Source organism: Syngnathus typhle, linkage group LG1 (genome assembly GCF_033458585.1).
Source record: "Syngnathus typhle isolate RoL2023-S1 ecotype Sweden linkage group LG1, RoL_Styp_1.0, whole genome shotgun sequence".
Lineage (NCBI taxonomy): Eukaryota > Metazoa > Chordata > Actinopteri > Syngnathiformes > Syngnathidae > Syngnathus > Syngnathus typhle.
Genome location: NC_083738.1, coordinates 22,919,030 through 22,946,368, shown reverse-complemented (window position 1 = coordinate 22,946,368; position 27,339 = coordinate 22,919,030). Strand labels below are relative to the sequence as shown.

The following is a 27,339-nucleotide window of genomic DNA, read 5'->3' as shown; positions in this document are numbered from 1 at the left end:
TATAAAATCAGACATCCATGCATCATGTCCAGTGATTTTATTTCAGAGACGATCTGAGCTTTTCAGGACAGATGACTCATTTCAGCAGCGATGGCTACCTGCACCTTTCTGGTTAACTTCCAGGTGATGATGTCAGAGCCAGGTGGCTAATGGTTAAGCTAACCACATGACATGATTAGTTGGGATACATCAAAAATGGCCCCAAAGTGCATTCTCAGCTTTCAGATAGTGCAAGTATATGGCTGAAACAGAGTGTTATGATGATGATGTGGGCAAAAAGGTTGAAAGAAAACACTAAATGATGGGGAACGTTGGCCAGGTGGACATCATGGGGGACTATCTTGGCGTAAAATTAGACTTGGAATGGCAAACAACGAGGAGGGGTGATCCGATGTGGCTGCCAATGGGGCACCTTGGTCATCCACACGTAGATTGATTGACTGCTGAAGTGAGCGAAGGGAAAGTCAACCGGAAAGTTTTCTTTGTTCTAATGTTCTGTGTAGCCCTACTAGTCAAAACAGTGTTCTGATTAAGGTTTTGTTTGTGGAAGATAGATTAAAGAAGCAAAATCCACTTGTTTTCATCCATCTCAGGGAGTGGCCATTTTGCTGAAAATGACAATCACAGTTGCAGGGCTCCCGTCACAGCCAATCACAACTCACCAGTTTTCTAAAGCTGAGCCGTATTTGGTTGTTACCTGAAGCAAGTGTGATATCATTTTCAGTTGACTGTCAAAAAGAGATGAATAAAAAAAAAAAAAAAAAACACTTGACTTTTGCTGCTTAACTCATATTCCACAAATGTAATATTAACAACATATAGGAATAGAAACTTTTGGGGTTGACTTTCTCTTTTGGTTTTCAGCCTTGGCTTTGTCTTTCGGTATTGGCCAGAAATGTTCATTTAGAATGAATGATAAGCAAAAGTACATGGTGATGGACACACAAAAATTGCGGATGGGGGATGAATAGTGACTGCATGCCAGCTGGACCAACATTGCATGGTCGTACTCTCGAGTCCATCTTGATGTGTGGAAGTGTTTTAGTTGCTTCCAAGTCCATGTAAGTTTCCACCGACTCTCGACGAGCTTTCTGGCTTGCAATGCGGCTTCGCTCAAGGAGTCCTTCCAAGTGGCTCCAATTTGTGTGTCATGATGGAATTGCATACTGAAGGAGGAGACCCACTTGAATTGTGAGAGCCCGGACAAGGGTCTGTACTTCATTAATATTTGGGATGTGTCTTACTCCACTCGCGTCAAAAACAAGCACCGCCGCTCAGCTGTGCTTCCGCCGACTTGCCCCGGAAGAGCAAAAGCTGTACTCCGCCTCGCAGCCGCACATCAGCAGAGGCAGCGGCGGTCGCTCTTGGTCACCTCCTCGGAGGAGTGAACCACGTTTGGGACGAAGCCGCTCTTGACGCCCTCCCAGCCTTCCTGGATGCTGATGTCTCCAGAGCGCACCAGGGCGAAGATGTCTTTGGTCAACTCGGTGAAGGCACGCTCCACGTTGATGGCGTCTCGCGCCGACGTTTCGATGTAGCGCATGCCGTACACCCCCGCCAGCCTCTCGGCCTCCTGCCGGCTCACCTGCAACGTTGGCCGAGGAGAAAAGTTGACCTCTTTTACGCAAACTTTACATGTATTTTGACTATAGACATGGGAGGAGAAGGGTGTCCATATTAACTTTTTCTTTTACTTCCTGTATGCCAAGACAGTCAAGTTTGCAGCTAAAATGTGCCCAATACTTTTTTTTTTTACTTCACAATACATTCACTATGAAAAACCATTGCTCCATTCCGCTAAATGATCAAAATAAGTATCACCGTAAATTTCTGACTAAGCTGTGACTTTTTTCGCAAATTTCATCGTCACAAGTTTCAGCTGGTGTGGCTTATAGTCCGAAAATCACGGTATATATTATAAACAGATTATTTTGTTTCAGTTGGTCTTTTTTAGTGTAATCAGTACCTGCCACCGTTTCAAGTGTCTCTGAAAAACCCCAAACACAATTCAGATGTTACAGTAGGCTGACACGGACAAATGTTTTCAATTCTAGCATAAATCTCAAGGGACAACGCTGATTACTCGTAATTCCCTCAAACGATGTATGCTGTTCTTTCTGTGACGAGCAATTTTGTGTTTTCATATAAACTTTTAGAATTGCGCGTGTGTGGACTTTCATACTGTAAGTAGAAGGTGCGAGTTGTTTTGACAATTATGTGCACCACTTCCCCATTTTTGCAACGGGCGAGTCAATGTGAACCTGCACGCACCTGTCGCTGAGCGTCCAGATCGCATTTGTGGCCCACCAGTAGGAAGACGATGCGGTGCGGCTGCACGTGACTGCGAGCCTCCTCCAGCCACTCGTGCACGTTCTGGAAGGAGCGGCGGTTGGTGATGTCAAACAGGAGCAGCCCTCCCACCGAGTTGCGGTAGTACGCTCGAGTGATGGACCTGCGGGCGACACATTTCGTAGGCCATTGGAACACGACTTGTGTTTTCTACATTCATGTTTGGCTACATGTGTTGCACAACTATTTGTGTTCAAATATCCATATTTATACAGTGACGTGTTCAGGAGTGTTTCTGGATTTAAAAAGTGTTTCTTAGCTCTATGGAATATTTTGGATTATACCATCATGTTATGCATTGTTTACATGTTGGATATTGTTTTTGTCCTGAAAGCTGCCTACAAAAAAGATTAGTTCAAGCATTTATTTATACAGTATGTAACTCCAAATTCCATTGGTTGATTTTGTCATTTTAAAAAGAGCTTGTTTGCTTGTAGCAAACACTTAAGGTGGTAATTCTAGTTTTCACACCTCCAGGGTGTCTGCCTTGTGTTACCTTTCCTCACGTCATTGAACCCTGACTTATTTTCTTGCGTGGTTTAGTTAGCAGACGTCGGCAACGTTTCTTTTCAGTGTCATGCCGAGTAAACTCAATGATGACTATACAGATGTGGCCCACCTGAAACGCTCCTGGCCGGCGGTGTCCCAAATCTGCAACTTAATCCGCTTGCCCGGCTCGATCTCCACCAGCCGAGAGAAGAAGTCCACGCCCACCGTGGGATCCGACACCTGAGCGAAACGTCCCTCGGTGAAGCGGCGGATCAGACACGACTTGCCCACTGTTGAGTCGCCGATCACGATGAGCCTGAACTGATACAGCCAGATGGCCTCCATGACTCTGCTCGACTCAGCTGTCGCTCGACCGGTTTTGTCTTTATCGTCTGCGGAGGCGGGAGCATTCCGCGAAGCGAGAGAGAGAGAGAACAACTGTAGTCACCAGCTCATGTTGAAATATTCATTTGTCATTATTTGTTGGTGCCTTGAGGTACAAGTCAATCGACCATACTAGCTTCACTCTTATCTCAAATTATATTTTCCTTTTGAAATCAATTTAAATACCATTCATATAAAAAATTGTTCTGTGTAGTTTATTTTATATAAAAAAAATCTACTCTGGCATAATTAAATAGAATACTAGGGTCAACCATTTTTTTGCTTTGGTTTAATGCCCATTATGCTGTTCCTTCTGATATGCATACCTTGGCCACTTGGGGGCAGTATATGACACATACTAAATAGTCATTCTTTGCAGAGGATAAATATATCTGTGTATTGCTCTACTATCTGTCTGTGTTGCACCACCATTTGTGTTCAAATATTTCTTGTTTAAGAAATAACACTGCAACACTGAAGCAATTTGTTGGCCCTTGTATCTGCTTTTGCATTATTTGCTAGCATTACGCCAAACAAACCTCTTCTACAGGAAGTGAAATGTATTCTGGTCCACACTGGAGAGTGTTTGTTTGTTGAATTCCACAAAGGACTTCCCCAAAATGTTCCCACACGGTTGAGAAGCATCACACACTATCCAGAATGCCTTGCAAAAATGAAGAATTTAATTTACCAAACGTGTGCAATATTTCAATATGCTCGTAGTAGCAGTTGGTGGCGCATCGCAAACGGGTTATGCAATAACTCTCAGTACTCGCATGCTATTGAGGCCCATAACATAAATCATTCACCTGACAAAACTACACTCTTGTGCTTTTCATTTCAAGGAGTTTTTGGACATTTTAATACTTTTTGGATGACCGGTCCCCCAACTGGCCCTGAATGTGTGACCTTCCTAAACATGGGATTCCACTCTCAAAAATTTGACTTGCATTTGTGCGTTTAGTGTAGTATGGGTGCTTTCAACTAAATTGAAGAATACCAAATAAATTGGCGTATATGGCATGGCGTTGTTAGTCATCTACTCATGCACAGAAATATCAGTAGTTGAAGGCATAATCAAAAAAAAAAGTTTTTTTCCTCATGAGTGAGACAATTACTACAGCCTACTACTGACCCCCCCCCCCCCCCCCTCCACACACACACACACACACACACACAGACACACACACACTACTGTCTTCTACTACTGCATAGAATTTCTGCATGCTATGTCTTCCACAACAATTTTCTGGGCACAAATAGAATAAATGGGATGCACTAGTGAAACAACTGCATCCAACTAGGTAAAAGTAAATGAGTGCACACTAGTGCACGTGCATATGGTTGATCTACTAGAGTGAAGTCAGCAGATGGCGAGAAAAAAAAAAAAAGTCTTTTACCTCCTGACAGAACAGGTGGAGGAAACACAACGGACCTACTTCAGCCAACTGCTGGAGGCGATGACAGGGGCGGCCGTGTAGGCCCCGAAGTTCCAAGCTGGACTGGTGCCCTCGTTGCTGGTCCTGCCGCTGCTGCAAAAGATACAACAAGGGCAGTTAAACGTTGAGGCTCACTTGGCACGGCAAACTCGCACAGTCATCCGCATGTCATGCGTCCACGGGCCGGGGAAATGGCAGCGATAGCAGCATCATAACGCCTGACTCATCCCGCATCAGTACCACTACCGTAAAGAACCGTCGTGAGGCGCAACGCGGAAGTCAAACTCGACAAAAATAATCGTAATATTTTAATAAATAAAACAAAACAAAATTAAAAAATCGATTTTGCAGAATACGCCATAAATACCTTTGTTTTAATGGCCTCACAACGTTAGTATGTGGATGAAAACGGGCAGATTTCAAATGCAAAACAAATAAAAAATAGCGCACGATTTCCGTGCGGACCCGGAAGTATACACACTGCTGGAATATGTAGTTCCCACCGCACTTGAACGTTTGGATGACAGACAGTGGGCGTGGCCTTGACATAGGACTTGCACACAAACCGCAGGCTAAATAGTTAATAAAATTACATCTCCATTTTGTCTCTTTCACTTGGTGCGAGGAGCAACTTCAGCTTCTTCTTTTCCTTCTACTGCTTCATCATCTTTTTGGAACTCGCAACGTTTTGCAAGTAAAATCATCATAAAAGTAAGTTTGCACTCGACAACACTGTAACTACAGCGCTACTTTTGACTTACGAGTTGAATTTACCAGCACGTAACTCAATTTATTTGTACATAAATTTAAAGTTCGTCATCGAAATTAATTGAATTGTTATGAATTGTTCTATGCGATGGGGGCTCGGTTATTTTATAAAGAAAATAGCTTTTGTGGGGAAAAAAAGAAGAGATTTTATAGGACAAGATGAAAATCACATCAACACCAAAAGAATGAATTCAAGTGGCCAAATATTTTCTGGCCTATATGGACACGTACTGGGTACTGCCACTGAATAGTTTCCACTGTACAGTGGGGTGCAAAAAGGGGAGAGGGGGGCAGTTAGTGGAGCGGCGACCCTCTGCATCAACTGTAACAGTGCTCTACATTTATTCAGTGACTTAAGACATTGCCACCACTGTCACCAACAAGACTTGGTCATTAAACTGAAGCTCCAACTCAACTTTATTTTCTCATGTCGAAGCTTACTCGTATTGTAAAATGTTGGTTCACAAAAATATAAATAAATCAATCAACCAAGTGAAATAAATATCCATAACCTGCTACCAATTAGCCAGCGTGGTTAACATCGATTGCTTTCGGCACTAACGTTACTTCACAAAGCAAAAGTAGCGCGTTCAATGGGAAGATTTACTGAGATATTTCAAAGTCAAAACTTTTAGCTATAATTACAGTAGCGTAAAGTTTTGCTGCAGTCTATCGGACCATCACAATGAGATACTATTGTATTTGCTCTTCAACTGTGATTCCCTTGTCACGAGGGGAATTATAGGAGGCGTTGTCGTTGCGAGTAACCCGTCACCTCGCAGAGGCGTCGCAACAACTGAGCCCCGGCCATGCAGCCGCAGCAGCGTCTCCTCAAAGTGCTGGTGATCGGCGACCTAGGGGTGGGCAAGACCTCCATCATCAAGCGCTACGTGCACCAGGTGTTCTCCCAGCATTACCGGGCCACCATTGGCGTGGACTTTGCTCTCAAAGTGCTTCAGTGGGACCATGGCACAGTGGTGCGTCTGCAGCTGTGGGATATTGCCGGTACGTTGCGCCACCATTTACAACTCTATAATGTGGTGCTGGTGAATAAAGATTAAGAACGTAATGAAATTAAATGTGAAGAATTGCACCTGCATTATAATTCATTCCCTTCAACTCCTTTTGGTGTCATTGACTTGGCCACTGGAGGGCAGTATAAAATAGTCATCAAACAACACTTTCACAACTACTTTAAGTGATTTGGTAAACTGCAGCAATATTAGTTACTTTGAGTAGAGGATGAAGAAAACGTCTGTGAGTATTTTATTAAGTACTATTACTAATACCCTAAAGTGACAACAGCGTTATTTATTAGCCTGTTAGCTGGTGGAGGGCAAAGATTTTGAAATACACAATGAATAACTGTTGTCTGTTTTGTTTTGTGTGTCAACTTCAGGGAGTTACATAAAACAGCTTGAAGCCTTTTTTGTAATTGTTCACTAACTGCCTACATTGACCATTTTTGTTTGTTCAATTTTTGGTCAAACTAAAAGAAGCTACTGATGTCCCGTTCCCACGATGTTATAATGCTACTATTTATATTGTCTGGAGTTGTGGTAGGCCACAAAACACAAAACGTCCGGCCATGACGGTGCATGTTGCAAGCCAACATGGGCACAGGCTTTGTTTTGTTTGTTGTTTTTTAACAGGCTTGCTGCTCGCATCATGCGGAGCACGTTAACATCCACCATAGAGCCTCGTCTATACATCGGCCAACACTCAACAAAAGATGCTTTTTTTTTAAATGAATAAATGTGGAAATCAAATGACTGCTTCCATTATCTTTTGGGGTGTAGATCTACTTTGTATACAATGCAAACCTCATCCTCCCTTCTCCCACACAAAGGACAAGAGAGATACGGCAACATGACCCGTGTTTACTACAAAGAGGCCGTCGGCGCGCTAGTGGTCTTCGACATGACCCGCATCTCCACTTTTCAGGCTGTCCTCAAGTGGAAAGGAGACTTGGACTCCAAGGTGAAACAAATGTGGAGAAAAACTGCCAGGTCCTTTGCTCATGTTCTTATTCTTATTAGGTTGCCTTGAGCAACGGGAGGCCGGTTCCGGCTGTCCTGTTGGCTAACAAGTGTGACCAGCGGCGTCTCGGTTTGTGTCCCAAACTCCCCAAACTGGAGAAGTTCTCCAGGGATTATGGCTTTGTGGACTGGTTTGAAACCTCCGCCAAGGTAAATTTAGCCGATCACTACTGCTAAAATAGTTTTTCATTTGACTCAAAAATTATTTTAGTTGATCATGTAGAGTGGATATAAAAAGAAAAAAAAACATGTCGGGGAAAGCCTGCTAGAATATCTGAACTTTATCCCGTGATCGTCAGAGGTATTGGCAGATCATTACAGCTCACAATAATGGTGGCAAAAGTTTTGAAATATCGTCTCATTTCTTTCCATCCCTCAAACATGGCATTTGACTTTTTATGTACAGTGATCCCTCCCTCGCTACTTCTCGTTTCGTTTATCGCAGCTTCACTACATTGCGGATTATTTTTCCAAATTAAAAACACATTTAAAAGTCAAAATAAAACTTCTAAATTGAGGAAACATGTGTCTAACCTTTAGGACAATGTAGTATTGCTCCAAATGTTCGTTTGCATTCCTTTAGAAGTCCGTTTTTTGCGTGTTAGCACGATCACGAATTAGCATCTTTCCGCAAACTCGTCAGCCTGCCCAGTACTTTTTGTTGGTAACCGTACTTCGCGGATTTCACTTATCACGGGTGTTTTTTGGATCCAATTATCTGCGATAAACGAGGGATTACTGTACACTGTTCACGCAGCCGTACGTCACGAGGGTTTGGGAAATGTGCTCCGTTCCCAGGACGACACCAACATCGACGCGGCTATCTTGTGCTTGATAAAGAACATCATGGCGGCCGAGGAGGAGCGGGCGTCCAGGAGCGAGACCGACGGCGGTATCTTGGTGCTGCCGCGCATGGACTACGGCGCAGGCGATAAACCACTGTCTGGATGCTCCAAATGCTCCGGACTCAAGACTCGTGACAAACATGGCGACTAAGTCTCAAACCAGAGACTGACGGGACATTTGAATGACTATTTGTCTCGTCGCTATGGACGCTTCTCATCCGGAGTGGCGCAAAGATTTCAACGCAGCGGTGCCTTGAGAAACCAGCGCACTTCTGATCCGCGCCTCTAGATGGCGCAAGTAAATTTCACAACAGCAATTGACGTTTCCTTGCGGTGGAAGGAAAGACTACATCAGTACGTAACGCTATTGCACCATTAAGTTGCTTTGTTTTACAAAAAAAAATTTGGGCTTACATTTTCTACAGTTTATATGGACAGCAAATATTATTACTGTGTGTAAAAATATCGGAGAAAACCTCCTGGATGTTTTTTTTTTTTTTATGGGGGGGGGGGGGGGCAATTACAGATTAATTGCTTTTCCATTCATTTCAAATAACCCCGTACGAGTTATTGTGTTCCTCGTTAAGCACAGCATGCTCTGTTGAATATTACTTTCGGAAGATCCACCAGCTGACATTTCTGTTGCCGATCGAGATCAGAGAGTAAGGAATGAATGAATGATTGCTGAGGCGCTGACACTAATTTCCTACTTTGTGATTTTTAGTGGGAATGTAGCTGCTGAAAAAGAAATTTCAAATCCAACTTACCTTTCCAATAAAAAATAAAACTGCTCGCTGGCTGACTTCATTTCGGCTTTATGTCCCAGGCTGCACGGTGGGAAGGGGAAGAAATGCGTTGCCTCCTGGGAATAGCAAAAATAGACACGACATAAGCACGGGCCAAAGTCGAAATCTTTGAAAGTCACTGCTGATTTATTTATTTACAGACTGATACCTTTGAACTCCATTTTCTTCTTATCATTTGTTTTTTCTCTCTGGATTTTTTTTAGTCGGAATCTCACACCTTGCAATCAGGCTCAGGGGGCTGCGCCTCTTCACTTCCTGGTTCCTCCAAAACAAGCACACGCGCGCGCACACAGCTGGCTTGTGTCAGCCACGCCGCTTCTCGATGAAGTGTTCCCACAACTCGGAAAGCAGATGCATGCTTTTGCTTTTGACTTGAGTTCTCCTTGTTCTTCCTGGCAACAGTGAAAGAGATGCTGAGTGGAGAAGTGGCAGTAAAACAGGCCAAAATCCAGATGGCAGGGCGGGAGACAATTTGCGTACTAGGTGTTATTTAATAAAATGTGAGACTGGCTGCTGCCGCTAAACCTCTTTTCCCAAAAGTTCTGATAAACACACGTTTCTTCTTTTTATTGCCGGCGCTTAATGTCTTGGCCCAAAAAGGCAACATTTTAGGAGCGCTCCATTCCAAATGTGACCTCATAAAAGTCACATTAGCTGCCCTCTAATAAATGCAAACCGCACGTCCAGTTTTGCTCTTCCGTGTGCACCAGTCCGCCACTCCGGCCTTGAATGACTTTTATCTGAGCATTTTCTCTGCATTCTTTTAGTGGAACCCGGCTGCCCTTTCGGAGTCAAAGGGAGAAAGGTCACGATTTGGGGTCACGTGTATGAGCGTGTGCAGTGAAGGGTTAACGGAGGAAGCTCAGCAGGCCAGACACATTCCAGATGAAAAAAAATAGCAATTTGGGGGGGCCATTAAGGAGGTCATGAGAACAGCAGCTTGGGCGCACATGCATAGACACACACACACACACACGCCATTGAAAATGTTTGCCTGCGATCGGGAAGCGCCAGCAGCATGAGATGAACTGACAGCGAGTGACGTTGACTGTTTTCATTGGATGGGCCGGTCCAAACCAAAAAGTGGAAGACCAGTTTGATTTCAGACTTGTCACTCTAGAGTGTTTTGTTATGCTCAATTTTCCGCTCTATAGTTTCAGACAGAGCAGACGATATGATCAAGGTCACGTCTATTTTTCATCAGATGCCATCATCTTTGGAGCTTTTTCCATTTGAGATAAAAAGAAAAAAAATAACTACAGCAGGTTTTTGATCGAAAGAAAAATGGAATTAAAACACACCCCAAGCTATTTTGATTGAGCTCCTTTTGTTTTAGAGAAGACAAAAAGTGAACAGTTGTCATCCTCGCAGGCCGGGAATGTGCCGGCTCACAGCTTCGTCCAGAACCTCAGCAAAAGGAAAGTTCACGTGATTATTGATCCCGCTGGCTGATGCCGAAAGATTGTGCTTTTGAGAAAATACTGAGAGTAATGTCTCGGGACGCCTCTGTGACGACGTGGTTTCTTGCGACTCATCAGACAGCGGATGCCGATTTGACTTTGGAGGAGAGGACCTGCCTGAATCTCCTCTTCAGCTCCTGCATGTTGGGAGATTTGGGCCGGGCCAGGTGGAGGCCTCCTCGACGTTTCTCGCCGTTGCCTCCCCCCAACGCCCGGGACACCTGTGCCACGGAGATCACGTGACCCACCAAAAATCAAGACAAACATCGGCGTGGCGTCGGGAGATGAGATCCCACCTCGTGGCACAGCTGCAGGAAGGCTGTGTGGACACCCTCGTGGTTTTCCCTGGCTGAGGCTTCAAAGTAAGCGCCCCCTGCGGCAAGGAGCAGGATTCAAGTCAATGTTTACCCCCGCAAATTTTGATCACCGCATTTTCAATACATACTTTACTCATCCAGTGATAGGACAACATCTAGCAAAAATGAGCAGTAGGCGGGTCCCACCTAAAGAGGACGCTAACGTCTCGCCTTCATCCGCCGGCACTTGTCGGGCTCGAAGCAGGTCGCTTTTGTTGCCGATCTGCAGCAGATTACACAGATTAACGGGATTATCAACAGTTCAACTGCAGCAAGTGAAACAATTCCCCATCGGTCAGGGAGGCCAATGAACGCAATTGCCACAAAAAGATTTTATTTTAAAGTCGGCTTTTCTAGCGCCTGGTGGCATGACGGCTTGCTAGATTCTTCTACCCTCTTGAGATTTCAGTTTGCATTATTCCGATTTTCATTATCATCACACAGTTGCTATCAATATCACCCGAACGCCGTCCCAAAATAATCCACTCGTAGTTAGTGCCAGCTGTATATACATTCATATATAATTACATGTATATATATATATATGTGTATACATATATATATATATATATTTATATAATTATTATATAATTATAATTATATATATATATATATATAGTTAGTGCCAGCTGTATATACATTATTACATATATATATATATATATATATATATATATATATATATATATATATATATATATATATATATATATATATATATATATATATATATATATATATATATATATATATATATATATATTCATATATATTATATAATTTATATATATATATTAAAATGAATTTTTCTAATTATTATTTTATACTGATTTTTTTTATTTATTAACTTAATGATCTGCTGTTACCCACCGCCTAATTTACCCGGCAACAGTGAAATAAGGAGGCTAGCTTTTTCTTTTTTTTGGTTTGAACTTATTTTTCGGTGTTTTACACATTAGGGTGTAAAAACAAAATCGATTTAAAACAACAGCACCGGGTGGCATCCAAACTCGTCACTGACCAGGATGACAGGAATGTTTCCCGAGGGGTGGATGCGTCTGACGTGCTGGTACAGAGGTTGGATGGTGCGATAGCTGCTGTGGTCCGTGATGGAGAAGACCAGCACGTAGCCGTCTGCCCAGTAGATGGACCTGCTGGTTGAAAGCTTGTAAGCAGAGTGCTCGGAAAGACAACACGCGTGCCTGACCTGTTGATCTGCTCCTGGCAGTAGAGGCCCTCGGCGTCGTCCTGCGCACAAACAATCATCAAGTGTTTGGGAGTGACAGCGCGGAGGACACAGAAAAGCCCTTGTGGTGGCAACAAAGTTACGGACAGTCGTTCATGCCACCAGGAGGGGCTTCCTCAGACCCTCGTTGTCTTGGCACCATAGGAAGCAAGCGTCTCCGAGGACCCGCTTTTCATAAACACGTTGCTCTTCTTAAAGTGACGGAGTGCCACAGCTTGCCTGCTCTAGCATCGCATCCTGTCGCTTCACACACACATTCCTGACCTCGCTTGGAGATAAGCGTGCAAAAACGGAAACTGGCAAGAAGCTTATCTGCCAAGCGTTGCCAACAATGACCGACGAGAAGCAGGCAGTGTATACCTGCAGGGCCACGCAAGGCGTGTCCTGGATCTGAAGTGACACTTCTTCACCGTCCAGGGTGACCTTTCTGGAGTAGAGCGCTCCTGCAAGGCCAACAAGCAGAGGAGTGAAACAATACTCTCAGCGCAAGGATAAGAAGGAAGAGAAACATGGTGGAATTTACCTGTGTTGGCTTCATAGTCTCCAATAAAGCGTTTTGTCAGAAACCTGACAATGAGAGCTGAAAAGAAAAAGAAAAAAGTGGGAGAGCCAGCTTTTAGAAAAACAAGCTGCGTTGACCTACGTGCCACCATTTGTTGCTATCTAGGCCGGAATTTCCCTTTTTAGGACGAGTCGAAAATAAACAGGTTCAAAGTCCCAAATGGAGGAATGAGGCAAAATGCAAAAAGAAAATACCAATAAAATGCTCATTAGTGGTTAGAATAAGACAGGGGGGTCCAAACCATAGCCAGGTAGTCTTTTGAAGTCTGCCAATTTGCATCAACTATCATGTAACTTATATTTCAAAATAACTAATATGTGTGTATAAATAATCTAAATAATAAATAATAATCTAATAATCTAAATGAATAATCTGTGTTAAAAATAAACTAAATAATCTGTGTGGTAAAAATATTTTGATTTATGCAGTGTGTTTTTATACAGTACAATGCATTTTTTTCTTGTGAATGAAGCATGTTTAAAAAAATGATTTGCAAAAACAAGTCATTCAAGATAACTTGGGAGCGCAATGACAAACTCGTATGTCAATGCACAACTACATAACTGCTATGGTTTGGTTGAAGCATGCTTCATCAAATAAATTTGAAGACTGTCAATGTCTCGAGAACGAAAGGATGAAAAGCACTAGCATCTTTTGCCTTTTCTGGAGGAGGCTTTGGACACCCCTATAATAAGATAACAGTAATCCTTGAGGAAGGAATTAATATGATCCTTCTTTTGCCGCACTCGAGCCCGGCTGGGAATTCAAACATGCTCGCTCACCAGTTTTGCCGACGTTGCTGGCCCCCAGCACCACGATCTTCACCGTCTTGTTGGGCACGCAGTCCGGTAGCGGGTACTCGGGGATGGGCACCAGCAAAAAGTTGGCGGAGCCGCTGTTGCTCATGGCTCCGGGTGCAGGGAAGGGGTCGCTCCAGCCAGCAGCATTGACCTCAGCTCCGTGTGGGAAAGAGACCACCCTCCTCCTCTCTTTCCTCTTTTTCCTTCTCCTCCTCCTCCTCACGGCGTCAGCCCAGTATTCCCAGCTGGCCCCTGCGCTCTTATCCCTGGATCTGCTTCTGCTCCAGAGCGACACTTGAGAGCTGCGCCAAACACATGCGGTAATGCCCCAAAAGCTGGAGAAAAGTGTCAACAGATCTCCAGGCCACTGCGCCTGGAGGCGGGTTTGTTCGCACTGGGCACCGCACTGGGCAGGAAGAAAGACGAAGTAGAAGAGGAGGAGGCAAACTTCATTCACTGGACCGCCCTCCCAGAAAAGAGTTTTTCAAAGCCCATTTGAAGTTGATTCCAGAGGCGGTGCTAAGTGGTGACCAGGGGTTGTCATACATATTGAAACAAAGAAGAAAGACTTGTCACTTGACTACCGCAATAAAATTATAGTATTTTTTTTAACATGTTAAATGCTGATTGAGCTGACATAGGAAACCCTGAGAAGTAATTACGATGTGAATAGTCAAGCACGTTTGATTATGAATGACGCGATGACGGGAATTGAGGCGTGCCCTGTCCAACGTGACAGTAGTAGTAAACAGGACAATTGAAATAATAACATAGATGTAGAATATTTACATAGACTAGCGGCAGCGGGTTTGCCATATTGGATGTGGCAGCTCTGCCTAGTAAACCGATCCAATTCAATGAACTGAACTTAAGAATCTAAAAATAAGGTCTGTCAAAGTGTTGAAACATGGTGGTTGCATCCTGTTTTGGCTCAGTGTTTTTTTAATCACCCGAACTGACTCCTTCGACAATGTGAAAAGAAATATAAACAGTCATTGTTAGCACATAAGCTTCAAGTGTGCGTTGGGGTTACTTGGAGGCACATAAAAAGATGGCAGCTATGCCCTGACTCACAATTAATTTGAAGATCAGTGGTTAATTCTGAACCCGGAGTCATAACCCAGTTTTAGAGGGTGTGAAGACTTGTGCAACCAGCTTATCGGAGTTTTTGCTCTTTAACTTTCCCTCTCAAATATATTATAAACACCGACACGTACACATTCAATATGGCGGCGACGGGGCCGTACAATGAAGCGCTTAGGGCCACATCTTGTCTATGTGCATGGTGTGTACGGGGCAAAGTAGCTTTTAAAGCATTGAAGCCTCAAAGCGGTGTAGCCTCTCCCGGAACTGGGCAGCCGCCACGGCTGAACGTTTCACCGTCAGGGTTTGGTCCAACATGGCGGCGCACGGATGGAAATACTGATGACAGTCCGAAAGATCGCCTCGATTTGTACGATGGTAAGGTTTGGGCATTTTGGACTCCGTTATTAGCTGTCGGCGACAGGCAAGTCTCCGCGCTAGCCTACTTGCTAGTCATTCACTACATAATAATAACACCCTTTGAATGCTTTTAGTTACAACTTTCGCTTTGTATCCATGCCAGAAGCGGCGAGGTCAGTGAATCCCGCAACGCATTAGGTCTCTTATTTACTTCAGTGAGACGCTATTCTTGAACTAAAGTTGATTCTTGCCCTTTCCTGACTAATCATATTTGACTGGACATTAAGACGATCATCATTTCCACCTCCTGTCATGTGACGGAACTTGTACCATTTCCACGCGTTGAGAAGGTGGACGAATTGAGCTTTTGGAAACTGCTGATCAACATGTGCTTCACGAGGAGGTCAAAGTTGAAAGTAGAAGATGAACCAGGAGTGCTTGTGTACAATTATTTTACATCTGCAGTGAGAAATCACCCACACCTAATTTAACTGCATTAGTGGGAAAATGATGGCTTGTTTAGAAGAGTGTAGCTCATCTATCTATGCCAATGACGTTCAGTGAGATTCAATTCTCAATGGCAGACTGTACGGACAACCTGTGTTGCGCTTCTTACAAGTCAATAATAGCTAAACTCGGAGGCTTTTCTGGAGGAATTGAGCTTTGACTTTAAAGAAGTGATATCGCCCATGGAAAATCCTCACACCGGAGTAAAACTTGATTCTTCATTATATCTTCTCCTGCAATTTTTCCCCTCCACAGGGCGCCAATGCCTCTGCTTTGGAGAAGGAGATTGGACCAGAACAGTTTCCTGTGAATGAGCACTACTTTGGCTTGGTCAACGTCAGTATCGACAGCTTTTGTCTCCATTTTCCAATGCAATTTGCCGCAACAATCTTCTCTGTCTGTTCCCTAGTTTGGCAACACTTGCTACTGTAACTCGGTGCTGCAGGCTCTCTACTTCTGTCGGCCATTCAGGGAGAAAGTTTTGGCCTACAAGGTAAATCGGGGTACGGTGGGGCTAGCGGAGTTCCGCTCGGGCTCACTTCTCAGTTTGCAGGTGCAGCCCCGTCGCAAGGAGTCTCTCCTCACTTGCCTGGCTGACTTGTTCAACAGCATTGCCACACAGAAGAAGAAAGTGGGAGTCATCCCTCCTAAGAAATTTATCTCGCGCCTGAGGAAGGAAAATGGTTGACCCCTTTTTATCCCGTGGACTTTGGACTAAAACAGACCTGACCGTGTGCCATCTTCTCCGCGCAGAATTGTTTGACAACTACATGCAGCAAGATGCCCACGAGTTCCTCAACTACCTCCTCAACACCATCGCAGACCTGCTCCAGGAGGAGACGAGCCAGGAGGGGCAGCAGAACGGAAAGTTGGTCCAGAATGGAGGAGCAGGTGGTGGTGAGGTAGTAGTAGTAGGGGGAGGGGGAAGTGGAGAGGGTGAAGGTGAGAAGGAGACGCAGCCGACGTGGGTCCACGAGATCTTCCAAGGAACGCTAACCAACGAGACACGTTGCCTTAACTGCGAAGCGGTGAGCGACATGAAATCAGGGATCACCTTGGCTCCACCACCGAGCGCACGTGTGGAAGATGTTGATGATGTCACACTGGTGTTGCAGGTAAGCAGCAAGGATGAAGACTTCCTGGATTTGTCGGTGGACGTGGAGCAGAACACATCCATCACTCACTGCCTCAGGTGACTGACGGGAACCTCTGGGCATTTAGTCCTCCTGCGGGATAAACAGTTGCACTCTTTATTGCACCCGTAGAACAACTCCGACGGAGGAGGGCTGTCAATTGAAAATTTTCCAGAATCGATTATTCTAATAAAATTTCTGTTAATTTTAAGAGGGTGACAGTAGGAGGATTTGGACAATTTTAAGTTCAAAATGGCTATGCATGATTAACCGATTATCAAAATAGTTATTGATTTAATTTTGACATTTTTAACGAGTGGTGGAAAAAAAAAGCAGTAGTTGTAATATGGTTCTACTGGTACAATGAATTGGCTAATTTACAGACAAAGAGCAGACGAGTACTGAGATCTTAAGGTAGATCTAGAGCCCATGTGACCTTGGCTATGTGGCCGTCTCCTCGCAGGGGCTTCAGCAACACGGAGACTCTGTGCAGCGAGTACAAGTACTACTGCGAGCAGTGCCGCAGCAAACAGGAAGCCCAGAAAAGGTCGGTCGGCTGCTCTTCCTCGGTTGTGGCCGATTGTTGCGTTAACAGATTTCCTCTACTCAGGATGAGGGTGAAGAAGTTGCCCATGATCCTGGCGCTGCACCTGAAGCGCTTCAAATACATGGACCAGCTTCACCGCTACACCAAACTGTCCTACCGCGTGGTCTTCCCTTTGGAGCTGCGTCTCTTCAACACGTCGGGAGACGCTACTAACCCGGACCGCATGTACGACCTGGTGGCCGTGGTGGTGCACTGTGGCAGGTGGGGCCCGATCACGACCCCCCCCAGCCCCCCCTGCTCTGTTCCTCACTTGTGCAGTGTGTCCCTTGTAGCGGTCCCAACCGAGGACACTACATCACCATCGTCAAGAGCCACGGCTTCTGGCTCCTCTTTGACGACGACATCGTTGAGGTGCGTTGCGTTAAGCCATTATAACTAACTCCTCCTAGGAAAAAAAAAAAAACCCTGCCTGTCTTCCAAACAATGGAAAACCATGGTTCTGCTTTTCTGTTGTTCCTGCAGAAAATTGACGCACAGGCCATCGAGGAGTTTTACGGCCTGACGTCGGATATTTCCAAAAACTCAGAGTCAGGATACATCCTCTTCTACCAGTCCAGAGACTGAAGCGGTCCGTCGTTGGCATTAACGTAACGGATGACACGAGGGCTGAGCTGTCTTGCCTTTTTTTTTTGTTTTTCCTAAGCGGCAGGATTGGTCAAGACCTCTCGGCGGCCTTGATGAAGACAAACTCGAGCCGCGCCCTAGCTCAACAACTGACATGACCTTTTTTCCGTGTGCATATTCAAATGTGTGAAATGAGCTGGGCGGGTTCGGTTTGGTGAACACGGGCCACGCGGCCCCTCCCTCCCAGGTGACTCAAAAGAGCTGTGGAGAGAACTTCTAAAGTTTATATGCGTAATGTCGTCCAAGGGCTTCTGGCACACCGGCAACACGCAGCCGCCAGGAACGTTGCCAAGCGGCAAACTCGGGTCCAAGGCGGCAGTCGCACTTCCTTCCACGACTGCTGCGCTGAACTCCATGGTAAACCCTCGTACATTTTGCTTGACTCTGCTGTTTGCAGCCAGGTCGAGATTGCCAATGAGATTCTCATTTTCCTCACCTGGATAAATAAAGGCTAAATCAATAAACACTCGGCGTATAAACAAACGCTACTCGCGCATTTGGGGGAAGACTCAAAAGCGCACCGATTCAATCAAGTCAAACGAAATGATCACTATTTAAATATTCGTGTTGATTTTATTTTGACATCACTCTTCACTAATGACTCCGCGTTTGTTGTATATGCGAGATTTTGACTTTCATTTGGGGTCGAGAGTGTGCATGTGTACATATATAAAGATATTATCAGAAGCAAAAAATAAATGCTTGCTTGAAACAATAAAGCTAAAGAGCTTGGATTTCCACTTTATGGATAAGTAGAATCCCGCATCGACTGTTCTTTGATGACTACACTCATAGCGCTTGATTTCTACAAGTGTCAAATGCTGCCCTCTAGTGGCTAAATGGTACTCAATTTGATGAGTGACAAAAAACCGAAACCGACATTTTTGGCTCCAAATGCACAAAGGAGTTAAGAGTTACAGCACTCAATCACTACAACCAACGTGCCGCTTATCAGAAGGCAATCTGTACAAACACTGCAGCTCTGCTTACCTTCTGGCTCTCACATGCGATCACGCTGTCGTTTGTAGCCCAAGTCACACAGATGGAGAAACCGGGGGTGGTATTATGTAAATTAGCACCATAGTGACGTCACAATCCACAAACCTGAAAAGTGCTCAGACATTTAGTGACACAACGTTGAATATTACAGACTTTTTGCATGAGACAATTATATTGCCGTGCAACAAAAACAAACAGAAAAAGCCATTGAGGTCATATTTACAGCGGGCATTTTATTGAATTTCACAGATAAATTCAACAAAATAGTATTAGTTCATACAGCTCTAAAATTCTATTAAAATTCTTTGTGTCATACCCACGGCGCACACAGAGCTGTTTATGAAAAGAACAAAGCCCCCGACCAGCACCATATCACACCAAGGTCTCAGAGCTCGAACCTTTCCCTGTGAAGAAATCCCAGAAGCTGCTCTTGCCTTCCTCGGGGGGCGCCTGCTTCACCCAAACGTTGCCGGCGTCCGTCGACTGTCGACTGGAGGGGGAGGACACGCGGCACAAGGTGGGCTGGGCCAGACTGAGCAGGTTGTGGTGGGAGTGGAACTGTCGCATGTGGCGGATGGATTTACCGGGCCGTATTTCTCCTGTTGGTACACATTAAAGATCTTGACCGCAATTAAAATAGCAATGTCATCAGCAGAGGCGGAAGGGATGCATACCGTATCGGTTGTCGTGCTGCTTCCTGCTCTGGTTCATCTTGAGCACACTGAGGAAGACCTCGCTACTCAGGCCGCCCTCCAGAGACGAGCGGGGTTCCATCGGGGACAGACTCCCACTTGAGGCGCCGACTGAGTCCAGAGACGTTCCTGTGTCCCGGCGACCGCCCGAGCCGACGTCGTTTTCCTCCGTCGCGTTGCTACGGGTCGGTCGGTGTTACGGGTGCGTTTAGAAGGCGGGCATCAAAAGGATGACTGTCGTCACCTGAGTTTGCGACGGAGCAGATAGTCGATGATGTCGGGGTCAGTCTGGATCAGGCTCACCAGGACTTCTTGTTGGAGTTCGGCCGACACCTACGCACACACGCTGGAATATTTAGACGGAACACAACCAAGGAGGGTTCACAATGCTTCATTGAGACGCCTCGTTCCTCAGTGCGGCACTAATATTAGTCCTTCTTTACAGAGGATAAAGACCATAAGCTTCAACAGTAGCATTGTAATTGTAAGCCTCTTTTATAATAAATAATTCACTATTTGATAGAGCTGTGAAAACATCCCAAGTTGAGTCACTTGTATCTCAAGGCAACCCTGATGAATATTCCGGCTAAAAGTGAATCACCATGAAAAGTTTCCTGTAGTTCTCCATAAGCACCAGCGTGACGTTGATGATGGCCGTGCTGTCCTCGATGCCAACGGCCTGCGGACCGGCGTCTCCTCCTCGTTCCCTTTGAAGCAGGTTCGGCCCAAAGATGACCGCCAAATTGGCGGCCGTCATCTTGTTACCGGGGATCTGGGCAGGGCAGAGAGGCAGTTTTGTGAGCAGAAGGTCAAAGGTTGACTTGAGTACGGATATGGGTCCAAAAACAAAGTCTGTGTACTCTGTAAGAACCCACACCGACCTCCTCATCGTTGGTGCCGACGCTGTCCTGGGCGAAGCTGTGCACGGTGTGCAGGAAAGTGAGGAGGCGCAGCAGCGTGTCGCAGTTGCAGGGAGGCAGCAGGTAGAGCAGATGCTGCAGGTAGTGGAGTTGCTCCGCTCCTCTGAGGACTGGCCCGCAGCCACCGAAACAAAAATCAGGTGGAAATGATTGATGGACTTCCAACAAAATCTATCCTTGCAACAGCGGCAGACTTCCACTGCGCAGTTGTCATGCGTGCGTACGGTTAGCGTGCAGGAAGGCGGGGTACAGCTCTCTGGTGAGAAGAGGGTCCGGCATGTCCCTCAGAAACTCTTTGAGCAAGGCAGCCACGTCGTGCACGCTGTGCTCCTCGTCCAGCTGAATGTCCACGCCTGCGTCAAAGTCTTCTCTCAGCTGCGGGGCGGCAACGACGGAATGTAAACGTTGTATGCATTTATCACCGCGCTCATCACAAAGTGCGCTCACCTGGCGCACCCTCTTCTTGGAGCTCCCGACTCGGAAAATGCCCACGGTCTGAAGACCTAAAGGGACGGAAAAGGGAAAATCAGGCGTGCCCGTGGGACGCGGCACAAAGACGGGAGGACAGCTGCCTCACCGTGGGACTCGATGTGGCCGCAACAGCGCTCCAGTACTCGAGGCACCTGGGGGTAGACCGGGTTGAGGCTCAGCTTGCTTTGGCTCCTGCACTCGGATGAGCCGCCGCTGCCACTCTTCTTTGGCTCTAGCTCCGCCGGATGGGATAGCTGCAGCGCCTCCAGCAAGCGGGACTGACTCTCCACCAGGTCGGAGATGGAGTCCACGGAGAGGCCACCCTGCGACGGGACCGTTTGGGTTAAGTTCCATAAAATTGATCTGACCACGACCTAAAGTTAGTTTAGTTTTTGTTTTGGTCAATTATTTGTTTGGATTCTTCCAACTTGCTTGCTGCCTTAATTCAGTTTTTGTAGATTACAATCACTGAAGTGTTACCCGTCTCTGTCCTCGCCCAACGAAGTCCAAAATGCAGTGCGGCGGCGCCGGCGCAACCGATTTTGCGGGCACGTTCCCCGAGAGCAGTTGGCGCTTCTCGGCCCTGAAGCGCAAGACGCTGGCCTCCAGCTCCAAGCAGTCACGTCGACTCTCCTTCATGGCATCCTGACGCCGCTTGAAGGCCCGGTCGTTGGCGATGACCTGCGACAGCGGGATGCCGAATGCCTTGGGGGCAGATTCTGACAAATAACAAGCGCTGTTCTGTTAGGACAGACCAAACTGAACAATTGAGGATGGTGCACAGCGATGTGCCTAAAAACCAAAGCCAATCTCATAGTCAGCCAGCAGAGGGCGCTAGCAGGCGTTCATGTGCTTTTCTAAGACAGGTAACCCATGGAGGCCTCCTTTGGCAGAGCTTGGCTGTAAGCTCCTCGCTGACCCCGACGGACGCTGCCCGACTTTAGACCACGTTTGCTGGCATCCGACAACAATGGCCGCTGATCCGCTTGTTTGGTAACATCCTTGACATCTTGTGTCCACTGACAGTTCTTTACTGGGTTTGGTGCAGATGGATGCAAATTTGGATCTAGGTTGGACTCAGGTTGTTCAATATTTTGGTGGTGGTGGTGGGGTATCTGCTTTTTAATTTCTTTCGTTTTCCACTAAAACTTAAAATAGCCTGATGCGATCAAGAATAGAAAAAGCTTCATAACGTCTAAGAGACCAAAGGCTCATTACCAAATGCAAATTATAAAATCCGATTTTAGTTTTTGTGATTTAGCCAAAATTTGAAAAAAAAAGAGAAAGAAAATCATTCTTTTTTTTTTAAATTATTTTTGTGCAAGATAATAAAAGGAGACAAATGTTGAGTCAGCCTTACAACTGATAGTTTGCCAATTTAAAATGGAAAATAAACAAAGGATACTTTGTATTATCATTGTACGTCTTCATTCTATTTTGGCCACTTTAAAGCTGCATCAAGGATTTGAAGGCAGGGAAACACCAGCTTCCGTGGTTATTAATTACACCACGGAGGATGCTTGACGGCTGCGAGAAGACGGGCGGAGCCAGCAGGAGCGGGGCCAGCTCCCGATGTTCCGGGTTTTCATTAACAGGGTTAGCCTTCAGCTAAGTCTAAGTGGGAGCAGGTGCTGCGTCTTTAAAGATCTGCACCACCGTTCGTTGACCTTCTTTAGAATTTATGTATACGTTTTGGGTAAATATTGCAAAACAATATTTCATGCTATTTAAAATTTTATACTGGAGCAGGGGTGCTCACACTTTTGCAGCTCGGGAGCTAATTTTAAAATGACCAAGTCACAGATATATAACCAGCACATATTGAACATTTACACCATTATTATTATTATTTATAATCTTATTCATTTTATTATTATTATTATTACTTCAACAAGGTGAAAAAGCAAATATCCTCCTGTCCAAAATGAGTTCATTCACTTTTGCTCACGAGCTACACAACCAACATTTTCGACCATTCATCCACATCTTTTTTTATCATTGCGTATGGGCATTCAACTCACCACGCTCTTTTTTTTCCTTGGAAAACGAGTCAAACTTCCTGCGCAGTGATTTTCGGCGTTTGCGTATTTCTGCGGAGGAACAAATACGATTTATTCTCACATGTTCTCGACACACAGGTGCACGTTTGCTATTAAAACAACTTTGGATATATATTATGCGTTAGCGGGTCATTAAATGTTGTGCAAATCAAATGACGCTGTTGTGTGGCCTCACAATTTGGGCCTGGGTGTTCTTTTCCTGAAGTGTGGAACAGGAAGCCCACAAAAAGGACACAGGAGCATGAGAACAAGCAAATACGAGAAAATGTCTCTCAAAGCAATGACAGAGAATTCCACGGAGCTCGCCAGCGACTAAATACGCCTGGCGACATTCAACAGCGCAACCCTCAAAATGTTAGCGAAGGACAACAGGAAGTGGAGGGGGGGGGGGGCGACAGATGTGACCCGACGTGCTCACCTCAGGGGAGAAACAGAGCGGGAAGATTCCCACACTTGTTTGAGGGGGTGGGAAAAAAAACACAAAAAAAAACCCACACCAACCCGTGTCCAAGAATAAAAAAAAAAAAAAAAATACACTTCATGCCATTCTCAAAACAATTACGCACAATGAAAAGTTAGTTTATGGTCCTGTACTGTATATAGATTTGATTGATGAATTGATTGACATGTGACAACCATGCAAATGTTGCTAGCCAGCCAGCAGCCCGTTTGAAAGCTGAACACTGCTCAGAAGTTAATTGCCCTGAGAAAGCTTGCGAGACGAGGCTAAGAAAAGCAGCTTACAGTCTCGCCGGACACATAAACACACGAGTGCAGTGCCCGTGGTTTACGCGTCTTACGTTTGAACGACCAAAGTTGAAAGCACACGATGGTCCTTGCGCTTTTGACAACACCGGTGGATAGAAGAGAAAGCGTTTACGATGACTTAAGAACTTGCCGTGCCTCATTTGAAGCTGGCGGTGTTATTTTGAACATCTGGCAGCAAGTTTGGATGAGGAACTGGAGCTCGGCCCAAAATCATGGCATGTTTGCAACTCAGAGAGCTCCAAATCATTGGCGCTGCGAACCTTGATTAGCTCGACTCAACTTGATTTATAGAGGCCTTGATCAACATGCGTAACAAATTGCTGGCTTGTTTCCTTCAGTGATATCATGGAAGATAAAGTCAACAAAGTCACTGGTTGAGAAAATAAATTTGAAGATCTCAATTTTATTATTCTTGCAAATGACAGTTATTGTTGAATGCTTCATGTGCATTAAGTTTTATAAATAGCAATGCTAATTACTTTTAGCCTGTCTATGGCGTTTTGAATTACATCTTAGCATTAAGCTAGCACCCTTTTTTTTATTCAAGACTATTTTCTTTTGTGTTAGGGTTAGTTTTACAGTGTACCTTAACTGGGGTGATAAATCTTTTTTTTATTTTATAATTAATTTTATAATTTCATCTAGTTATTCTGGAACACATTTACAATGTGTTAAAAACTTACGGGGGGGCTAAAACTTGTTTTTCGAGTCTTTACACTGGATATTTCATGCTCTGGTCCTCGACGGCCGCTATCCGGCACATTTAGATGTTTCCATCCTCCAAGGTACCTGATTCAAATGTTCAGGACAAAACTTGGTGACCCTTGCTCCGGAATGTATCCCACGCCAAAGTTTGGGCTTCCCGTCATTGACATAAGAAACTACAAGATTGGTCATTTTTACTCTCGAGACGAAGCGGAGATCCTTGGACAAAGCTCCCTTGCTTTCCCTGTCCAAAGTTTTGCCTTTTTGTTCCATCGTCTCCCTCCAAGTTCTCGCAAGTGTCTCCCCATCAATCAGCCCGCTTTGCCTTGTAGTTCTCGCGCTCTGCTCGTCATAAATCCGAGCGCCTTCCAAAGGCACACTTGGCCAATGACAACAAGAATGCCTCCATGTACCTCTGGGAATGCTGATCTTGAAGTGGAGCTCCCTCTGGTCCAGGTGGAACAGGGCCACTCGCTGCAGTCTGGCTCGCTCCACTTCCGACAGGTTCTGGATGGCCGCGGGCTGGAGACGCACGCTCTGACCCAACATGTTGGCCCACGTGAGGCCCCCCTGGCCAGATGCAAAAACACACGTGACATGTGGAGTGGAAACATGACGCTCCCTCATCTGGCAAGATTTAGCGCAAAAAATTGCCAGGTTGTCTGCCGCCGCCAAGTTCGGGCACACGGATGGGCCCGCTGGCTATTATATTGTCAGGAACAGGACATCGGATCAAAACAATGTGGAATTTTCCGCCACGTGATTGATGAACGGGCGTACGATAGAAATGTGGATCTTGCTTTTCTAATCACTTTGTAGTGAGAATACAGTTGTGTGCCAAGAGGCTAAACTGAAACGTTACCAGTCTTGGAAGGAGGTCAAAGTGTCAAATAATTCCAAATAAGGCAATTCTATTGTGGAAAAAACATGTCCTGAACATTTTCAAGTCTGAATGTTTTCAGAAATGCGGAAGGAGGTAAAATTCTAACAATTTGTGCAAACTATTCATCAACGCAAATCTTCAAGTTGGATTGAATACAAAATGATGGGGAAAAGGGACGTCAACATGTTAAATAGCTTATCATTTGCTAACTTGACTGTAAAATTTGAGGAATTTAAGGAGTGTGATGGTTAAGAATGTCAAATAGCATGAATGCTTTAAACATTTTTATCTTGCGGAGGATTGAGTGCAAATTGCGATGAGGCGGCCAAAGGGTGATAGCGTCTGTCATGTATGAAAAACAACAACAACATGAGACTCCACTTGCTTATTCCTTGGATCAACAACTAGTGGAGAGCAAAAAAGTCTACTATGCCCTGGAGGTTTTGCTGCTCCATTTGGGAATCACAATGTGACCAGCCGACGGAGCAACGACAGGCGCACAACGAGTTCATCCGCACATTGTGATCTCCTTTTTTCTCTCTCTCTCAAAGTAACAATGTGATTCTACCACCAGTTTCAGCGTCAATACATTTAAAAGGTGAATTTAACTTTCACTCAGAGTAAAAAGACAATTTTGAAGACAACAAACAAGCAAACTGTCAAGGTACAAATACCTGGTTTGTCCGTCTGGTTGAAAAATTCTCAAAATGTGTCCCGAGGCCCCCCCTCGTGTTCGCTATCTGGACCCCATTGAGGCGAGTGGCACCGTCTGACTCCAAGCACAGCGTGAGTAAAGCGAGGGGGTTGGGGAGGGAGGTCCAGAGAAAGGAGTTAGATTACAACAAGAAGAGGAGGAGGAGGACAAGTTTCACGAGCTGCAGAACGTAAACATGGGGAGGGGTGTGGTGGCTCATGTTGGAGCTCTGAAGATCAATGCTGAGAGAGAGAGGAGGAAATTGGACGCAGTGTGTGTTGCATGTGTGTGTGTGTGTGGGGGGGAGGGGGGGGGGGTGTTCAGGTGAGTGCCAAGAGGAGGAGGATTAAAACGTTGGATTAAAAAGGACGCAGGCACAGACGCTGAAGATGAGTGCAGACGTGACAGAGCAAAGCATCATGGGTGGCTGCGCGTGCGTGCGTGCCTGCTAGCAAGCGTGCACACGCGCGCACGTGTGCTGACTCAGTCTTAAAAAAAAAAAACAGGATGGACGAGACCGACACGCGCGCGCGTGCGAGACACTTTCTTGGACAACACTGCACTCTATTGGCCGAAGAGCGCTCATGAGATAGCGCGTGTGTTGAACATGTGATGTGTGATATCTTTCAAAATATTAGAAACCGCTGCCAATCCGTCCCGGTGCACTTTCAGAAGCATAAAAAAAAAGGAAACTGTAAAAACATTGAGAGGGTAATATTAGCATTAACCACTGGGGGGAGCTAAAGGGGGAAGGGCAGGGGCAGAGCAACACCAGCGGAACTAATTGTTTTCCTGACTTATTGACATGATTTCCCTACTTTTCAGATGAGCTTGGGCAGGAAATGCCGACGGTGAAAAGGAGATGGGGAACTAGGATACGGACGGTCACTCACTTCTCAACTGCCTCCGTTCTCTAAACAGGACGTTTACGCCCACGGCCAGGGCTGCACTGGCCATCAGAACCTGGTGGGTCAACATATTTTGGGACTGTTTGAACTTTATTTAATCGTTTTCTTGAATCTATTTGTCTGCAAGAAATAATTCAGAGAGAGCAGCCCGTTACAATATAGACACAAAACAGAGTCAACATCAGTGCAGGGGCGGAGCTATGTGGTTGCCAGGGATGGTCACTCAGGATATTTGATTTTTTTTTTCTTGAATATGCTACTGCTGGTTGTCTGAAGGTATTTACTAATGACCTGGATAATACGTGATTTTCATGAGGTGTTAGCATTAAGCTAATCTGATATGCAATTCTACATTTGGTTAAATAATGTTTGGTTTTTTGTT

At 45.3% G+C, this 27,339-nt stretch overlaps 5 protein-coding genes and 1 long non-coding RNA gene across 10 annotated transcripts in view; 3 read left to right on the top strand and 3 right to left on the bottom strand.

The window, feature by feature from the left end:
- Nucleotides 1-22: 22 nt before the first annotated feature.
- LOC133155692 (ras-related protein Rab-39B) lies at nucleotides 23-10,149 on the bottom strand. Of its 3 annotated transcripts, none has more exons than XM_061281202.1 (6): nucleotides 9,268-10,149; nucleotides 9,081-9,175; nucleotides 4,623-4,754; nucleotides 2,969-3,230; nucleotides 2,272-2,452; nucleotides 23-1,585 (listed from the first exon to the last, which is right to left on the bottom strand). In XM_061281202.1, the coding sequence occupies exons 4-6, from the start codon at nucleotides 3,181-3,183 to the stop codon at nucleotides 1,340-1,342; spliced, it is 642 nt and encodes a 213-aa protein (XP_061137186.1). In that variant the 5' UTR covers nucleotides 3,184-3,230; nucleotides 4,623-4,754; nucleotides 9,081-9,175; nucleotides 9,268-10,149; the 3' UTR covers nucleotides 23-1,339. The 3 variants fall into 3 exon arrangements, with proteins under 3 accessions (XP_061137186.1, XP_061137195.1, XP_061137200.1); XM_061281211.1 differs by having other exon boundaries at nucleotides 4,658-4,754; XM_061281216.1 differs by having other exon boundaries at nucleotides 4,662-4,754.
- On the top strand, nucleotides 5,198-9,115 carry zgc:162171 (uncharacterized protein LOC565931 homolog). 2 transcript variants are annotated; one of them, XM_061281184.1, is made up of 5 exons: nucleotides 5,198-5,372; nucleotides 6,175-6,434; nucleotides 7,279-7,409; nucleotides 7,469-7,618; nucleotides 8,267-9,115. In XM_061281184.1, the coding sequence occupies exons 2-5, from the start codon at nucleotides 6,239-6,241 to the stop codon at nucleotides 8,462-8,464; spliced, it is 675 nt and encodes a 224-aa protein (XP_061137168.1). In that variant the 5' UTR covers nucleotides 5,198-5,372; nucleotides 6,175-6,238; the 3' UTR covers nucleotides 8,465-9,115. The 2 variants fall into 2 exon arrangements, with proteins under 2 accessions (XP_061137168.1, XP_061137175.1); XM_061281191.1 differs by having other exon boundaries at nucleotides 6,164-6,434.
- A 280-nt stretch (nucleotides 10,150-10,429) lies between the features above and the next one.
- On the bottom strand, nucleotides 10,430-13,999 carry rasl11a (RAS-like, family 11, member A). The gene is made up of 8 exons (XM_061281261.1): nucleotides 13,526-13,999; nucleotides 12,705-12,761; nucleotides 12,542-12,624; nucleotides 12,143-12,183; nucleotides 11,957-12,086; nucleotides 11,083-11,158; nucleotides 10,876-10,952; nucleotides 10,430-10,800 (listed from the first exon to the last, which is right to left on the bottom strand). Exons 1-8 carry the CDS (start codon nucleotides 13,647-13,649, stop codon nucleotides 10,654-10,656), a joined length of 735 nt encoding a protein of 244 aa, XP_061137245.1. The 5' UTR covers nucleotides 13,650-13,999; the 3' UTR covers nucleotides 10,430-10,653.
- An 836-nt stretch (nucleotides 14,000-14,835) lies between these two features.
- On the top strand, nucleotides 14,836-18,615 carry usp12b (ubiquitin specific peptidase 12b). The gene is made up of 10 exons (XM_061281170.1): nucleotides 14,836-15,004; nucleotides 15,749-15,829; nucleotides 15,903-15,986; nucleotides 16,047-16,176; nucleotides 16,247-16,521; nucleotides 16,609-16,685; nucleotides 17,090-17,173; nucleotides 17,237-17,434; nucleotides 17,506-17,584; nucleotides 17,696-18,615. The coding sequence occupies exons 1-10, from the start codon at nucleotides 14,957-14,959 to the stop codon at nucleotides 17,795-17,797; spliced, it is 1,158 nt and encodes a 385-aa protein (XP_061137154.1). The 5' UTR covers nucleotides 14,836-14,956; the 3' UTR covers nucleotides 17,798-18,615.
- A 454-nt stretch (nucleotides 18,616-19,069) lies between these two features.
- The window catches only part of arhgap36 (Rho GTPase activating protein 36), a 9,178-nt gene continuing 908 nt past the window's right edge, over nucleotides 19,070-27,339 (bottom strand). Inside the window, exons 1-12 of one of the 2 annotated variants that reach the window (XM_061273860.1) lie at nucleotides 26,030-26,310; nucleotides 24,886-25,042; nucleotides 22,961-23,029; nucleotides 21,420-21,658; nucleotides 21,046-21,262; nucleotides 20,916-20,971; nucleotides 20,693-20,843; nucleotides 20,430-20,578; nucleotides 20,150-20,320; nucleotides 19,793-19,881; nucleotides 19,531-19,727; nucleotides 19,070-19,455 (exon numbers count right to left, since the gene is read on the bottom strand). In XM_061273860.1, coding sequence (XP_061129844.1) covers nucleotides 19,229-19,455; nucleotides 19,531-19,727; nucleotides 19,793-19,881; nucleotides 20,150-20,320; nucleotides 20,430-20,578; nucleotides 20,693-20,843; nucleotides 20,916-20,971; nucleotides 21,046-21,262; nucleotides 21,420-21,658; nucleotides 22,961-23,029; nucleotides 24,886-25,021 — 1,701 coding nt within the window. In that variant the 5' untranslated portion in view covers nucleotides 25,022-25,042; nucleotides 26,030-26,310 and the 3' untranslated portion in view covers nucleotides 19,070-19,228. Of the gene's footprint in view, nucleotides 19,456-19,530; nucleotides 19,728-19,792; nucleotides 19,882-20,149; nucleotides 20,321-20,429; nucleotides 20,579-20,692; nucleotides 20,844-20,915; nucleotides 20,972-21,045; nucleotides 21,263-21,419; nucleotides 21,659-22,960; nucleotides 23,030-24,885; nucleotides 25,043-26,029; nucleotides 26,311-27,339 lie in introns of those variants that run through there. The other variant, XM_061273851.1, reaches the window with a different exon arrangement.
- The window catches only part of LOC133151117 (uncharacterized), a 2,826-nt gene continuing 2,257 nt past the window's right edge, over nucleotides 26,771-27,339 (top strand). The window contains exon 1 of the long non-coding RNA XR_009713860.1: nucleotides 26,771-27,015. This is a non-coding gene — a long non-coding RNA (uncharacterized LOC133151117). The remainder of the gene's footprint in view (nucleotides 27,016-27,339) is intronic.